Below are 15,909 nucleotides of genomic sequence, written 5' to 3' on the forward strand. Positions count from 1 at the left end.
ATGATGTCTGACTTCATTAGTGCTGTTGTTTACTCTGAAACATATGCCAGCGAAAGGACTAGACTTCAGCTTTGTGGCAGAACAATCACAACAACCGTTTGTGACGCCATTTTTTTTTACACAAATATGCAGAAGGCCAGAATGTGCCTTCCAAATACAAACCAAAAACCACAAACCAAACCCCAAAATTAAACAAAACACATAAAGAGACTTATGAAAATGAAATTATTGAGAAATTTCACCCTCACTATTTAATGAGGGGAATACAATTACTCTTCTACAAGGAACATTTTGATGAGCTCCCTTCAGACTTAGTGTCCAAGCACACATACAGGTCCCAAGAAGCCACAACACTTTCAGCCACATGGAGCCCATATGCTTTTACCAGCTCCGTCACTTGCTCGAGGCAGCTCTATCAGAGCCTTGCAATCAGGAACTCCCTGTCTTTGTGATGATGCCATATCTGATTCCTTACTTCCTGAATATAAATAGTTTCATTCTGAAGAACAGCCAGCCAGATATTTATCATAATTCCCTGTTGCTATATTTAAAAAAATAGATGAACAGTTTGTCATACATAACTTTCAACAGGAAACATTTTCAGTTTGTGGCACTGTAGCTTCTACTGACCAATACAGAATTCATATCTTCTTTACTGTGCATTTGATGATGGCTTACTAATGTAGTATTAATGATTTAAAAATACCTGGGTGAAAAAATGACTATTATGTATCAAAAGTATTTTGATTATTTTCTTTCTATTTAATTGCTTATCAGTAAGTGAGTAGTGAATTCAGAGAATGCTTCAGCTGGTAATACTGCTTACAGCCTGTGATCAGAACTCCCATAATGGTGGTTGGTTTTGCAAAATGAGGTTTTAACTATATTATGGAAAGTGGCAAGTCCCACCCCTCATTTAGCTCCATTTTACTGATACTGATTGATACTACAGTAAATAATCCAGCTGAAATTTAACTTTTATATTTGCAAAAATACATTGAATTTCTGAAGACCAAACCCTACCCAGACAGGACTGGGATAATTCTATGGTTCATCCCCAGGAATTATGAAATTATTTCCACCTGGAAATTTAGAAAGACCACATAGAAAAAATAACAGTAGAATGAAGAAACAAACACAACAATCCAAATTGTTCAAAACTCAGGTTTTTTTGTATGAAAGCATCCAAACAATCTTGAGTTTGTTTCTTTTTCACTCATGTGCGAACTGGTCACAGTTAGTAGAAAGGTTCTCACTTGCAGCAGTGTTTGAACTGCATTCTTAATTCACACAGTATCTTAGTTACATTAAGTTACACATTGCTTAGCTGCTCAGAATAAACCTCCAGCAGCTTGAGTGGCTATAAGGATGCCACAAAGCAAAGATGAAGGAGGTTTGAAACTTCTGCTGAAGAAAACTATTTGAACTGTAAACAAAAACAGAGTAACAAAAGGCATCGTAATGTTATGTTGAAATGTTAAGAAATGTGTGAAATGATGTGTTTCTACATACTTGGTTTTTTGTTTTATTTTATTTTAAACTAAGAAGACAGTTAAAAATGTTTTTTAACTGAAGAACATTATTTCCCTTAGCAGTAGAAATTCTTCTCTCAGGTCTGCACACTGACTTGCTTTTCCTCACTTTCGGGACATGCAAACACCAACTTTGCATTATAAGATAACACTGATGATAAAAAAAAACCCAGACCCAGATCTTCAGCCTAATTCAATCAGATGGCCTACCTGAAACTGAGAGCGAGGTAGTGGGAATGCACGCCATTTTGAAGTCAAAACTAAGTCATGTTTGGTTATACAGCATTTCTTAAGAAAGGCATCTTGTACTTCATTAGCAGATAATGTGGCATGTTATTAAGTGATTATAGTGGTGCTCTTAACTATACTGTATAAATCACGAGTAAATAGTAAATGAAATTCATAGTTACGAAAACACAGTTTTATTCCAGATCTTTTATACCTTTCAAAAATAAACATTATTGCTTTCCTATATGCTAGAAACTACAAAATAGACATCTGTCTTTCAAGCTTCCCTAGCGTATGTCATGGACAAGCTTAAGATACACAAGAAATATAACCTAGAATCGCCATTAAGTCTTCAAAGCTCTTTCCAGACAGGTTTAAAATTTGGCTTTTAGAAGATCAATTGGAATTCTTGACTTCGTCTGGTGCTGATGTCTCTTATAAGGATCTCACAACAGCTGCTGGTGGAAATATTTGATGTAATATAGAAAAAGCTGTGTTTGGAAGCACAGGTTAACCAGTAGGAAAGAAAAGCTTTTTTCCTTTTCATGGAAATAGATGCAGTGCACTATGCCATTCTGCCTCATTTCTGTCTAGTCATGACTCAGATGCTTGTATATTATCTTGATTCTAGTGTTATGCATATAATAGCAATCAAAGCACATTTTTCTACTGTAGTTGTAGATTTAATACAGTAATATGGCAAAAACCAAACTAATATGTTTAGAAATATAATTATTCAAGCATTTAAGTAAAATGTAACAGCTCTTTAATAGTCAGACGAGAAGCCATCACACTCTGGATATTTACCAAGGTGTCTTCAGCAGTCAATTATTCCACTTAATTTGGGCTGTGTGAGGAAAGAAGTGTTCTGAACATACAGAACAGTATTTTTTATGCCTGATGTTTATAAGCATTTTAGTCGTTAATAAAAACTAAAAAAAAAATAATAGATTAAATTAACGTTTGCATATGGTTATATTAAGAATTTTATTTGAAAAAATATTAGTTGTACACTTAAGAATTAGAGAAGTTGTTACAAATAACTAAGTAGCTGCATACTTCTATTGCTTGGATATTTCCTTCTGAATAACTTCAACTTCTTTTGAGCTTTGGGTTTTTGTTTGTTTTTTCTTGGAAGAACAAGGGTAGAGAAAGAGAAAATGAGGAAAGAGGCAATGTCTGAAAAACAGTCCTTACTCATTTGCAATGTAGATAACTTTGTGCTTCTCAATTACAGCTATGTCATGCTCCAGTTGCTTCATCTGTGATTCCAGCTTTTCTTTATTCAGCTTCTTGGGTACAGTGTCTATTTCTACTGAAAGGCACTGAAATTTGTGATACACTTCCTCCCATTTCTTCTTCAGCCCCTAGTGCCATTACAAGAAAAGGAAACACATGAGAAAAATGTAATTCATTAAAAATGATATGCACATAAATTGCTTTATTTTTGGTAAAATTGCCTTTGATTAAGTGCTGCTACAATGTTAAAATAACATAAATACATGGGTGAAGTTTAATAATCTTAACTAAACAAAATTAATTTAAAGTGTAAAAGTCAAGGCAGCAGCAACAAAAATAATTTGGATTCATTTTGATGTAACATGAAGAATGGTTTTCAAAAAACCTTTGTGCTTTGGGGAGAAAAATTTAGTCTTTAAGAGGCAAGTACCAAGCAATAGTAAAATGAGTGAATGGAGGAGGAGCTACAAAAACACTACACTGAAGGAAGTGTATCAGTGTGACTAACAGTAATCAACAGTCAACTCCGCAGCCTATCAGTAACTCAAAGAACGCTACATTTCATTTCCAATCCTCAGCATCTTCAAGGAAAACTGTGCCAAGTTAAAAGATTGACTCTTTCGTGTTCTACGTAAGACACTTCCTACACTGCCACTCTACAGGCAGTTAGTGCTGACTGTTCAATTGTACCTAATTCTGGGGTGCTTACTGAGGAACCATCAGCATTCATAAAAACTGCCTCAAAACTCATCACTCAGTTGTCTCTTTTTTCAAAAAGGCAACAGGAATTATTTTACAAACTTCACTACAGAAACCACCCACCATAAACAGCAGCCTGGCTACTGCGGATACCTCTACATAACTGACCTTAAGAAATCACAAGAACAGCAATACTTGAAACTCAAGCCCAAATTCCATGAAAATTTCACTCAGTTTACTCCACCAGCAGCATCATTTCCAGTAACAGAGACCCTCCCAGCTAAAAACCATTTCAACAGATAGACTGATTTCATGGCAAACTGATTTCCAAATTCATGTCCTTCTTCTCCACTATTATTGTTCCTCTTTTCTACCATATTGGCTAACTTGATTATTGCCTTAATGAAGCTACATTTAGAAGCTTCTTTCTCTTACTCTTCTCTTACTCCTAGCTTTGAAAATTGTTGTTTGGATTTTGCTAATTAATCAGTTAATCTCTGTCAGTGAGTTGGACATCCATCAATCTACTCATTTGCTTCAGATGGACAGGCTAAAAAAAGATATCAGTCATATAAGCTTAATTTGCATAGGAAGTTTGGCTAAAAAGTAATAATGACAAATACCGGTTCAAGATCTGGACATAATTTTTAAAACGTTTCTTTCTGCTTTTTCTCTTCTTTTCTATTTCTCTACTTCTTTTTATGGTATTATTTCATTTTAGAAAGACTCGCTCACTAGAAACTTTCTGAAAGGCGCTATCCTAGACAGTTTGACAAATAGAATTTTCCAGTCAGACTTCTACAAATACATGGCAGTTTAGTGCTATTCTGTTTTTGACACATTCAGAGCATGACCTTATGTTCTAGCCCATGATGAAGACAGAAACTACCAATAAGTGTAACAATGATATTTTACATCAGAAAAAAATCCTGCTATAATATATAATACATATATGCACATATATGTAAAATATATATTTTATGACTCATAAGTAGAGAGTCAGTTCTGTCTCCAGATCACCATGTGTCACTTTTTGCATTTCTCTGAAGCACTGCTGAAGTTCCAAGTCATTAACGAGGGTACGAATCTAACTGAATTGAAAACTGGATAGATCAGCTCCCTTCAGCTTCATTTACAACTGTTCTATAGCTCCATCTAGTGAAAAAGTAGGCACTAATTTGCTTTGCTTAAAAATCTAATACAGTTTTATCGTTTATATGGACTTACTTTGCCTTATTAATCTTATGCACATACTACTGATTACACTATATCAAAATATGCACCTGCAGAAGATTTGCCCTTTCTTCATCAGATAGCTGTTTCATGGCTTTTTTCTTCAGATGCTCCAAAACTTTGTTTTCATATTCTTCCTTAGCTTTCCTCTTTTCTTCACTCCTCTGGATTACGTATTTTGGTGTAGTACCATAATCCTACAAGGGTAAGGAAAAAGTGTCTTAATGTGCTTTTAAGAAAACAAATACATACCCGTCACATATAGTACAACACATTTAGACAGTTTGAAAAGGAATTTTGTGCCACTGAAGAACAGAATCTTAAATCACCATGTTCTTGGGAGTAAGAAACGTAATCCTCCTTGTAGTCTGATGAAAACATATAAACAATTTATATCCTATGTCTCACATTCTCACTCCCACCACCCTTACCTATGTACTTACCATACTGATAATGAGTTCCTTCATTAAACTCTAAACTGTTAATACCACACTTCATTTTAAATACCTTTTAGAAAGTTAGCAGGGCTGTTGACTACGGTGTCATCACCCCACTTTGCTCAATAGACCCTATCTCCGCCAGCACCTTGGAAAGACTGTTGCGTGAGCAGAAGCTGGAGAAACGGGCTCTGTGTGTCCCTACTAGATACTCCGTGAGCTCCCAATGCAACTCACAACACATCTGTTATTGTTTAGCAGCAACATTCTGCCAAATTTTAGCTGAGAGCATAAGCAAGGGAATACAGAGCAAAGGCAAGGCAGTACTCTACTGCCAGTGATTTCTGCTTGATCAATTTCATAGGCCTACCACAAGCAGCAGTGGTATCAAAACATCTAAAAAAAATAAATATTTTAAACATTTAATAGGAGAATGAAATAGAGAATCTAAAATAACTACCATCATCACTACCAGTACTTTCACTATAATTTAATACAACTTACCTTTTTTTTAGTATACTTTGGAACAAGTCCTGAAGGTTCAAGCAAGTATTTGTCTCCCTGTCTTCTATCAACATAAATATGTTGAGGCTTTTTAGGCAATCCTTTGATAGCAGCAACTGCGTTTGCTTTTATAAAATTCTTTTTACTCTGAAGTCCCATAACTGGGCGATCTGTCCTCCGTGGCACTGATAATTCAGGCAGTTTCTTACTCTCCTGTTCTTTTTTTCCTGTGAATTGAGCATGTAAATATTCTCGGCAATAACCTTATAGATCATTGCAGTTTAAAAAGAGAAAAATGATGCACAAAATTGCATAGAAGTAGAAAGCAGCTGTAACTACACTGAAAGGATTGACTGGGATTGTACTGTAAACTGGGAAAGTACTATAATGAAAACTAATATGCTTGTTGGGAATAACTGAAGCTTATGTATCTTAGGAAATCCTGTGTTGTTTTGTAGATAAGTTTTCCATATAATATGCCACTCAACAGGACTTACTTAAAATGTAATGGAAACCACTTTTACCAGAGGTGCTCACTGTCAGGTCTCTGAGCACACACAGTAGGCCCTGCTAGTCCTGACCAGCATCATTTAGTGCACCACACTTCAGCCCAGCCCTGGGCTGTCAGCCCCTGTCTCATTGAGCTCTCAGGTGTGCCTGCCCTCAGACTCCTCCAGAAGTGCTGTGTGGAATCAGTGGACAGACCTGGCCTGCTGCCCTGCCTTGCCTGATGATCACAGGGCTACTGGCAAGGCTCATTTTCATCACTGTCCTGCTCTGCTTTCAAGCTTCTGCTGAGCTGGGCCTGCTACCAACTTTCTGTTGGTGAGGTCATTTTTAGGTCACTCTTAATTTCTGGCCTTCCTTAAGGAGCTGCCTGGCTCCTGCTCTTCTGTAATATTGCTTCTTACCATCCTTTCTCCAAAGAATGCAGGAACTCTTCCTTTTTGGTGTAATCCCTCCAACACACCAACACAAAGTTGGTAGTCTCTGGAGTACTGTGAGTTCAGTTGAGTGATGAAAGACAGCTCATTCCCCACCATTTTTCCCAACAGACAGAACTCCAACTTAGAATCATTAATATGTAAGAGTACATTCCTACAACAGCTGGCTTCCTGATGCTGACCCCATGAACCAATGCCTTTCTGAGTTTGTTTTGAAAGCTTGCCATAATTTAGTACTGTAGAACACAGGCTTAAATCTGTTTCTCTAAGGACATCACTTTGGAAAAAGGATCTCTGAGGCTCCTCAGTGAGCACCTGCTCATCCTTACCTGCGTAACACTGGTGCACACACAGTGTTTTAGCAGCCCCCACTTCTTCTGTGGCCAATAACATAGTTTGGTTAAAATGAATGCCAGAAACCAGTAATACAACCAGATGCCAATTAGGAAACATACTGTTTTAAAGGAATTGCTTACTGAGTAACCAAACTCTCTAAGAGTGACATTATCCTAGAGTTCAGGAGAAAAAATAATTCGATCTTTCTGCTTTTTGCAATCTGCTTTTTAACTAGGGAGATCAAACCCAATTTTTGAGATGACACAGGAATCATTAAAAATAAAAGCCATAATGCCACACAGACAGATGATAAATGTTTAAGTTCCAGGTGATGAAAGTGCCATGCATTAAACAGAGGTTGTTAAGCAATGTAAGTTTTCTGAGGTAGGTATGAAACTCCAACAGAAGCATAAGAGTTTTCTGAGTTAATGATGTAGTTTGTTCTTAAGATCTGTTAGCAACTAATCACAGCAATGAGATCACTGCTCTGAATGGTAGCTATGATGCATCATAGTCATTCTAGGGCTACAGTATGTCAGCTCTAAATGCAAACACACCAGTAGGTGTTTTTAATGAAGTTCTGAATTAGCAATTTGAAATAAAAATATTCTAGGTTGCTCCTATGACAAAAATAGAGCAGAGTGCTGAGTGCCCAAACAGAGCCAGTTTGTAGTAGTTAACAGAAATTTTGCAATACTTAAAAGTACTTTTAATAAAATTACTTAAAAGGAACATTACAGACTGCTCCAAGTTATTGGTGAACCAGCATTCTTTCTTATGCTCATCTAAAACATGAGTGCAGCAATTTAACAAGTTCTTGAGCTTGAAAGCACTAACGATCAGATGCCATGAAGCATTACATTCCAGCATACTGAATGTTGTTCAGCTTTCCTGAAAATGAAATGATCTTTTGTAAAACCCACCTGGGATACCGACAGGACTTCAGAGACCAAAACCTACCTCAGTGTTCTGATAAGGAACTGAACCTCCAAAGGCTCCTGTCATAGCCTATATTTTCAAAGCTAAAGTCATTCGCATGTACCTTACATGTTTTGGTGCTGACCCACAAGTCCTCTTAGATGGCATTTTTTTAGTATGGTACTTTAAGCTCTTCTGCTTTTTGTTTGTTTGCTTGTTTTTTTGTTTTTTTCTTCTTCTTTTCCAGGCTAAAAACCATTTCAAGCTAAAACTTTATAATTCAATTACAAATTCTGACAGCAACGTACTTACAATTCCAGCAGTACTGAAGTCACTGCAGCATTGCAGAATGGGCCATGAATCACAGAATCACAGAATTGTAGGGGTTGGAAGGGACTCTAGAGATCATCGAGTCCAACCCCCTGCCAAAGCAGGCTCCCTACACCATGTCACACAGGTCGGCGTCCAGGCGGGTCTTGAATATCTCCAGAGAAGGAGACTCCATCACCTCCCTGGGCAGCCTGTGAAGCTGAACATGTGTTCAGTTTCTTACACCCAGAACTTCTAACGCCCAGAATTATGACTTGTGCCTGAAGACAGGGTAGTTCTATTTCTAAATTATGGAACTGCAAATTGAGCTACCAGGAGGGCACATCACGCTGTCAACACATCTTCCATCCTTAAATGGCTGCAGCTGAGAATGAACGCCCTGCAGTTCATGTGACCAGTGACACACACTTACTTGCTGGTAACGTGGGTCCCTTGGAGTGTTTCTTCAGGAAATCCTTTGGAGATGGCACTGCAACTTTTGCTGGCCCCATAGTTTTCCACTGCGCTTTACTTTGCCCTATTTCGAGCTTCACAGACGGCCGAAACGTTGATATGTACCTTTGATGTTAAAAAAATAGACGTGGAGAACTTAAAGGTCAGAAAAAGGCACAACAAAAGAGTGCACTATTTCATTTTATGTCTTCCCAAAGCCATCATCCCATCACCTCCCTGCTACACTTCAGTGCCGCCTCACGCTGACAGCCCACACCCTCAGGCTTTAGGGCCCTACCGGAACCACAGCACCAACAAGTGGTGCTTTACATCCCCACGTACCTCGGGGGTTTGACGGGCTTCTCCTCCAGCCGTGGCAAGAGGTTATACACGCTCTCCTGTGCCGCCATCCTCCTCCCGTTCCCGTCTCAAGCTGCCGCCCGCTGTTGTTGTGGCCGCCGTCACCATGAAAACGCGTTACTGGGCAACAGCGCCACGAGGGGCTGGGCCACATCGCGTCTGTTCCGCCCCTGCGCGGTACGCGGTGACGGCTGTGCTGGGATCCGAGCCGACATTGGGTCGGGGTTTCCTTTGTTGTGTTTGTTCTGTTTTACAGATCTTACGGAAATGAGCTCGACCTCTTCCCTGCAGATGAGCGAGGCTCCTAAAGAGCTTTGAGTGCCCGCTGATGTTCTGGATTAGCACATGGGAGCTCCCGTGGCAGCTCAGATCTGTCCCCTGTTCCTTCCCTGCTTCCTTCACTGTACGGTTCTGGCAGTGCTGCAGCTGCTCGTAGAGCTTGTAAGTGATCCGTTCCCCTGCACCAGTTGTGATTGCTGTGGTTGCTCATCTGCTGCTGTGACCGGGCTCTTTCACTTGGTGACTGGGAGGCTTCCTCACCTTCCTTTAATGCTTGTGTGGAAACGAGGTGCAGACAGATTTCACATGGGTGCCTGCTTTGTTAAGTACCATCTCACATTCTGGGCTGTGGGGTGATCATGGGAAGGTTGAAGTTGGCTTACTTTAAGATTTATTTTATTCCCTTCACAAAAGTTCTGAGGAAAGGCAAAGGGGAGGTTTTTCTTGTGTATTGGAAGCTCTGAAGTCTGATGGTTATTTGTCTTGACTTACCTTGAGTTCTCCAACAGCTACAAACCACCGCTGGCTTGTTTGGTCTCTGGATTTTAACCACGCTTTGTGTCTACGCTGGTATCTGCAGCCAGTTTTCTCTATAACTCCCATCATCATTAATGGTTGCTAAAATTGTGTACATCTGCAAGTGATACATAGAGGCCTTTGGCCCTCCAAGTGGAGGGTTGACTTGTATTGTCAGAACTTGATTTCATTGGAGGTAAAGGCATAAGCTCTGCTTCAGTACAACACCCTCTCACCCCCAAAGCCTTTTGGCACAGGTAGCTGTAGCTAAAGGTGGTTGGTTTGGTGCTCTCACTAGACTGGGAAACTCTGCTAGACATGAAGTCTTAATTCACACAGTTTTCACAGTAAAGTTTTGCCACTGGAATAAAAATGATTTTAAAAGAGCAGTTCAGTAATTGCAAGCTTCTTTTTACCATATATACATCATATTGGTGCAAGGTTGGGTGAAATTGCAACTGAGCAGCTGAATAAAATAACATGCGCATTCTTGCATCGGATTTACTGACTTGATTTCAAGCAATCTCACAGACTACTTGTAACGTTATGCAAATATGGCAAGTATGTAATCAGAGAGGTCTGTATCTAGTTCCTTCCTTGCCTACAGCACTAATTTTTGGGGCTTTTGTGTTCCCGTGTCCTAGATTCATAAAGCAGTCCAGATGTTCCATCCTGCAGCTGTATAGTGTACTAAGTGACTGCGCCTCAAAATGCTTCTGTGGTACAACTAGAGGTGTAGACAGGACACTTTGCTTGGCATGATTTATATGCCCTTTGTTCCTAAACAAGGTTTGAAGTTATGCTCAATAAAATCACTAAAATATTGTCTCAATTACTTTAATTTTTACTTATTTTTTTAATATCTTGAACATACTCATGTTTGGGAGCTTAAGTATCACTTTCTGGCCCTGTTAGCTTTGCATGTGTATATTCACTTCAGTGCATTACCATTACAGAACAGCTTTATAATGGCACTGAATATTACAAATACTCTTCACAGATATATTTTTTTTCCTTTTAAATAGCTGTTACAAAAAACTTTGTTGCACCCACACATTCTCTTATGCTTTACAAGGATTAGAAAAAACTGTGCAGTGTGAAGTGCCCATCTTTACTCAGATTTATACCTTGTAGTTAAAGCGTGCTTATCATGTCACTGTACAGGCTACAGACGCTGAACCATGATGATATTTAGGGCACTTGTTTGCAAACTTATCTCTATACAGAAGTAAGCAAAGGGAAAGATCTGAATAATTGGAAAGGCTTTGATTTCAAACACACAGAAATAGTTTGGTAAGGAAAGCAGGGCAGGAAAGAAAGCCGACAAAACCAACAAATACTGTTGCAGTGTGTTGCACCCACCCAGCTGTCCTGCATGCTGTAATAGCTAAAGTAAATCTAAAACAAATGCTGATTTTACATATATGTATGTATATATATTTTAATTTAAAGAGTTGGTGAGCGATCACATAGTTGAATTTTTGCATCTGAAGTTATATTAATTTCCTAAGGACAATTCTGTGTTGTTTTTCTTCAAGTGTTTTCAGACATGAGCAGTGAAGAAATAATAATAACGAAGTGTTTGCCTATCTAAAATGAAAAATGACTCTGTTGGGATTTTCTGTACAAATTAGTGTTGATTTTCTCCCCTAGCTTTCCTCCTTTATTGAGATTCTGAGAGTCCTTTACCCTGTGGCCTTAAACATAACAAACAAATCATGGTTTGCAACTCCAGTTGTGTTGGCAGTAATTCCTCTATGCAAACAAGAAACACATTGAGGGCGTCCTGTTTAATCTGCGTTGAGAATGCTTTTTTCCTCCTGAATCTTGAATTTACTTTTGGGAGTGGACTGTTTCCATGATGTTGTCTTTCTCTTGCTTTACACGAACTACATCCAATACAATTCCATTGTAGGAGCTCTTCACAAATCGCTTGCTCGGTCATTCCATCAGAAGAGATCTGGGTGCAACTCTTCCATCCTTGCTGTTGCACAGTACTGTGAGTTTTTGTTGTGTGTAAGTGGGTATTGCATTTGGTTTTTTTTTAGGGAAAAAAAAAAGAAGAAAAAAAAAAGAAATTAAAGGTGTCTTGGAATTGGGAACATACAGACTTCAACACTGTAATTACACAGAGGTAGTTTAGTCAACCTTCATTGTTTATGAATTTGTACTTTTAAGTAAGGCTATTAGGTTAAAATAATAATCGAATTTTAAATCTGATTAACAATATTATATGCAAAAAATAGTGTTAGGCCTGGGTATCTTTATTTAACCTGAGGGCAAGGACTGTTGGCAGTTGGGTTTGTTGGTGAAACTGAGCTGGATCTATGTAGTAGAGTGGAATGAGTGATCTTATCTTGAAAACTACGTACCTCTTATCACTGTCAAAGTCATAACTAGATTTGTGTTTTAATTGTTGTTGTTCTCAATTTTATATCCCTTAGGGTCTTTTTTAAAAGATGTTTATTGAAGAACTAATGGGTGTTTCTTTTCTTTTTGAAGCAGTTAAGTGGGCTGACAAGGTGGCTTGAAAATAAAACAGCGGAAGAAGATGTTCCACATTGTTCAGTATCGATCTCTGAGACTGGTAACCCAAACCAGACTTTCTAAAATGTGTTTAAAACTGATGTTTTCAAGGCTGGTAACATTTGAACGGATATCAAAGTCGTGGTTCTCGAGCCATTCTCTTATTGGAAATAAAAATATTATCCTGATGGGACCTCCGGGTGCTGGGAAAACAACAGTTGGGAGAATAGTAGGTCAGAAACTAAATTGCCCTGTCATAGATATAGATGATGATGTCCTTGAAACAACCTGGAATATGAGTGTGTCAGAAAAACTGCAGGATGTTGGTAATGAGCAATTTTTAGAGGAGGAAGGAAAAGCCCTTCTGAAGTTTTCAGCATCTGGAAGTGTCATTTCCCTTACTGGGTCCAATCCAATGCACACTGCTGGCATGCAGCATGTGAAAAGAAATGGAATAGTTGTGTATCTTGATGTGCCCACCACGGTCATTATGAGCCGGCTGAAGTCAATAAAAGTGGATCGCATTGTGGGCCAGGGTCCTGCTGCTTCTCTCAAGGACATACTTCACTTTAGGAAGCAGTTCTACAGGAGGTGGTATGATGTTCGTGTTCTTTGTGCGGGCAATATGGCAACAGAAGTTGTAGCAGAAAAGGTGCTTGATGCTGTGAAGAGATACCAAAACTCAGAAGTGGATACTTACGTTTCAACTAGGAGTACACAAAAAAACTCTCACAAGTATTTCAGCGATGTTGTTATTGAAGGCTTAGCCTCGGATGGAGGACTCTTTGTCCCAGAGAGAGGACTTCCAGAGTTGACTGCTGAAGAATGGCAAACGCTGGTAGAAGCAACTTATGCTGAAAGAGCCCAGGTGATACTCGAGAGATGCATCCATCCTGCTGATATTCCTGCTTCTAAACTGAGAGAAATGATTGGAACCGCATACGGAGAAAACTTCACTTGTTCTAAAATTGCCCCAGTTAGGCATTTGACAGGCAATCAGTTTCTCCTTGAGTTATTTCACGGACCAACAGCTTCATTTAAAGATTTTGCATTACAGATGATGCCACATATATTTGCATACTGCATTCCCAGGAGCTGCAATTACTTGGTTCTGGTGGCTACTTCTGGTGACACGGGGAGCGCTGTCCTGGATGGCTTCAGTCGTCTCCATGACACTGACAAACAGAGAATTGCTGTGCTGAGTTTTTTTCCCGAGGATGGAGTAAGCCCAATTCAGAAATCACAGATGATTGGTTGTCAGAAAGAGAACGCCTGGTCAGTGGGTGTCAGATCCGATTTTGATTTTTGCCAGACCGCTATGAAGAAAATCTTTACCAACTCTGATTATACTGGCTATCTTACGGTAGAGTATGGCACTGCTTTAGCAGCAGCAAACTCCATAAACTGGGCACGACTGCTTCCTCAGGTAGTTTATCATGCCTCTGCATACCTCGACCTTGTTCATCAAGGTATTATTACATTTGGAGACCCTGTAGATATTTGCATTCCTACAGGGAACTTTGGCAACATATTAGCTGCCTTGTATGCTAAAATGATGGGAATCCCTATTAGAAAATGCATTTGTGCTTCCAACGAAAACAATGTTTTGACAGACTTTATAAGAACAGGTCTTTATGATTTGAGGGGAAGAAAATTAGTTCCAACTTTTTCACCAGCGGTAGATATTTTGAAGTCCTCCAATCTTGAGCGATACTTGCACCTGATTGCTGATGGTGATGGACAGCTGGTGACACAGTTATATAACCAGCTGGAAAATCAGGGCCACTTTCAGCTGCGGGAAGACTTACTTGAAAAGCTTCAGCAGGATTTGGTGGCTGGGTGGTGCTCTGAGGAGGACTGCCTTGCTGTCATTCACTCTGTCTACAGCACTACAGGATATATTCTGGATACACACACAGCTGTTGCTAAAGTAGTCGCCGATCGATTACAAGATAGAACTTGTCCAATTATTATTTCATCTACAGCTCATTATTCTAAGTTTGCACCTGCTATCTTGAGGGCCTTGAGGATTACAGAAATAAAACAAAACCCATTAAGTCAGCTTCACTTGCTGAGTTCTTACAGCCCTCTGCCTCCAGTCCACTGGGGCCTATTAGAGACACTGAAAAAGAATGAGAATGAGGGTCACCGGGTCTGCGCTGCTGATCTAAGTATGTTGATGTCTTGTATAGAAACCTTAATTCAAAATCATTTTATGAAAGTTCTCTGAGCAACCGGTCAGATGTGTACTGTGTCATTAGTACCTTAACAAACTGCATGTTTTAATAAAATCATGATTTATCTCGCCTGTGTCCAGTTCACGGCATAACACCTGCAGTTGTATACTCAATTGTCAGGTTTTCAGCAGTATTAAGTAATGCATTTCTAGTAGCACTGAATGGTTCTGAATGGAGAGACTGGAAACATGGAGTATGCTTACGGGCCATGTATCTTGGGACATTACCAGTGCAGACTTTCCTTGACAGAGCGTTCTCCTTCACAAGCTGAAGCATTCTTCTCTGGAGGAGGGAGGTAATGAAGTCTGAACTTGCTGAAGCTAATGGCTCTAGTTTTGTTGCAAGAATGATGTCATCACCTGACCAGGGGGTGATTAGTTACAGTTTAACTCACTTCACTTACAACACCAAAACACAGTAAAATAGAGATGATGCTCAAATATTACTAGTGAAGTGTGATTTCTCTATAAAGATTAAAGTATATGTATTCTGTTAATCCTTGAGCAGTGCAATTTTGTGGTATGCTACTTTCTTGTATGATGTTCTGTTTATATATTGTGAGGCCAGTGTTTATGCAAAACATCAGATTGTTTTGTTTTTCAGACATCTTTTTTTTCCTTCCTGGTATTTTTCTGTGTAAGGTGGAATCCTTTCTTTAATACTTAAAACTTTTGAGATACAGTTCATCTTCCAGTGTGCCAGTTGTCTTTCCTAGATCTTTCCTAGTTTAACTTTTCAGTGTTAGAATACTTCTTTAATGCTATTGACTGGTATTAGCATCAGTCTTCTTAGATAAAATCCAAACTTAAGAATTTATTTACATTTATTTATTGTATGCCATTTTTTTTTTCATAGAGTTGGTGTAGCTTTCTTATTCTAATTCCTTCTGTTGTCATATTTTTTTTTCTTTAGATTAATGTTCTCAACATTCCATTCTATTCATGCTTTGCATGAATCACAACAAGGAAGTGTCTCAGAGGTCTTGATATCTCACCAAGTGAAGTGAAGGATGAATTTCAGTGCCTGGCAAGTGCAGTAGCATCAGAGGTATTTGTTGTGCAGCCTGAAGTAGGTCCATGCTAGCAGTCTGTCTTTTTAAATTATAAAATATAGAGCATATTGCCTGAGGAAACTGTGTGGTTGTGGGCAATCTCACTCT

The 15,909-nt window shown here is 38.9% G+C and overlaps 2 protein-coding genes across 8 annotated transcripts; one reads left to right on the forward strand and one right to left on the reverse strand.

The window, feature by feature from the left end:
- Positions 1-2,728: 2,728 nt before the first annotated feature.
- Positions 2,729-9,318, reverse strand: ENKUR (enkurin, TRPC channel interacting protein). The gene is made up of 5 exons (XM_015853267.3): positions 9,175-9,318; positions 8,813-8,958; positions 5,873-6,099; positions 4,982-5,128; positions 2,729-3,127 (listed from the first exon to the last, which is right to left on the reverse strand). The coding sequence occupies exons 1-5, from the start codon at positions 9,240-9,242 to the stop codon at positions 2,954-2,956; spliced, it is 762 nt and encodes a 253-aa protein (XP_015708753.1). The 5' UTR covers positions 9,243-9,318; the 3' UTR covers positions 2,729-2,953.
- Positions 9,319-9,368: 50 nt separating this feature from the next.
- THNSL1 (threonine synthase like 1) lies at positions 9,369-15,246 on the forward strand. 7 transcript variants are annotated; one of them, XM_085538747.1, is made up of 3 exons: positions 9,369-9,633; positions 11,903-12,007; positions 12,490-15,246. In XM_085538747.1, exon 3 carries the CDS (start codon positions 12,539-12,541, stop codon positions 14,741-14,743), a length of 2,205 nt encoding a protein of 734 aa, XP_085394873.1. In that variant the 5' UTR covers positions 9,369-9,633; positions 11,903-12,007; positions 12,490-12,538; the 3' UTR covers positions 14,744-15,246. The 7 variants fall into 7 exon arrangements, with proteins under 7 accessions (XP_085394873.1, XP_085394871.1, XP_015708750.2 ...); XM_085538745.1 differs by having other exon boundaries at positions 11,903-12,003; XM_015853264.3 differs by having other exon boundaries at positions 11,903-12,003; positions 12,493-15,246.
- Positions 15,247-15,909: the final 663 nt, after the last annotated feature.

The sequence above is a fragment of the Coturnix japonica genome, chromosome 2 (genome assembly GCF_054131305.1).
Source record: "Coturnix japonica strain WE chromosome 2, WE-NBRP24, whole genome shotgun sequence".
Taxonomy (NCBI): domain Eukaryota; kingdom Metazoa; phylum Chordata; class Aves; order Galliformes; family Phasianidae; genus Coturnix; species Coturnix japonica.

What these genes read in the sequence shown, in the direction of transcription:
- ENKUR (XM_015853267.3), bottom strand. Translation starts at nt 9,242, where the DNA reads ATGGCGGCACAGGAGAGCGTGTATAACCTCTTGCCACGGCTGGAGGAG. An exon ending in GGGACCCACGTTACCAGCAA is followed by an intron (nt 6,100 to 8,812) that starts GTAAGTGTGTGT and finishes CTCAATTCACAG; the next exon opens with GAAAAAAAGAACAGGAGAGT. An exon ending in CAAAGTATACTAAAAAAAAG is followed by an intron (nt 5,129 to 5,872) that starts GTAAGTTGTATT and finishes TTACCCTTGTAG; the next exon opens with GATTATGGTACTACACCAAA.
- THNSL1 (XM_085538747.1), top strand. Translation starts at nt 12,539, where the DNA reads ATGTTCCACATTGTTCAGTATCGATCTCTGAGACTGGTAACCCAAACC.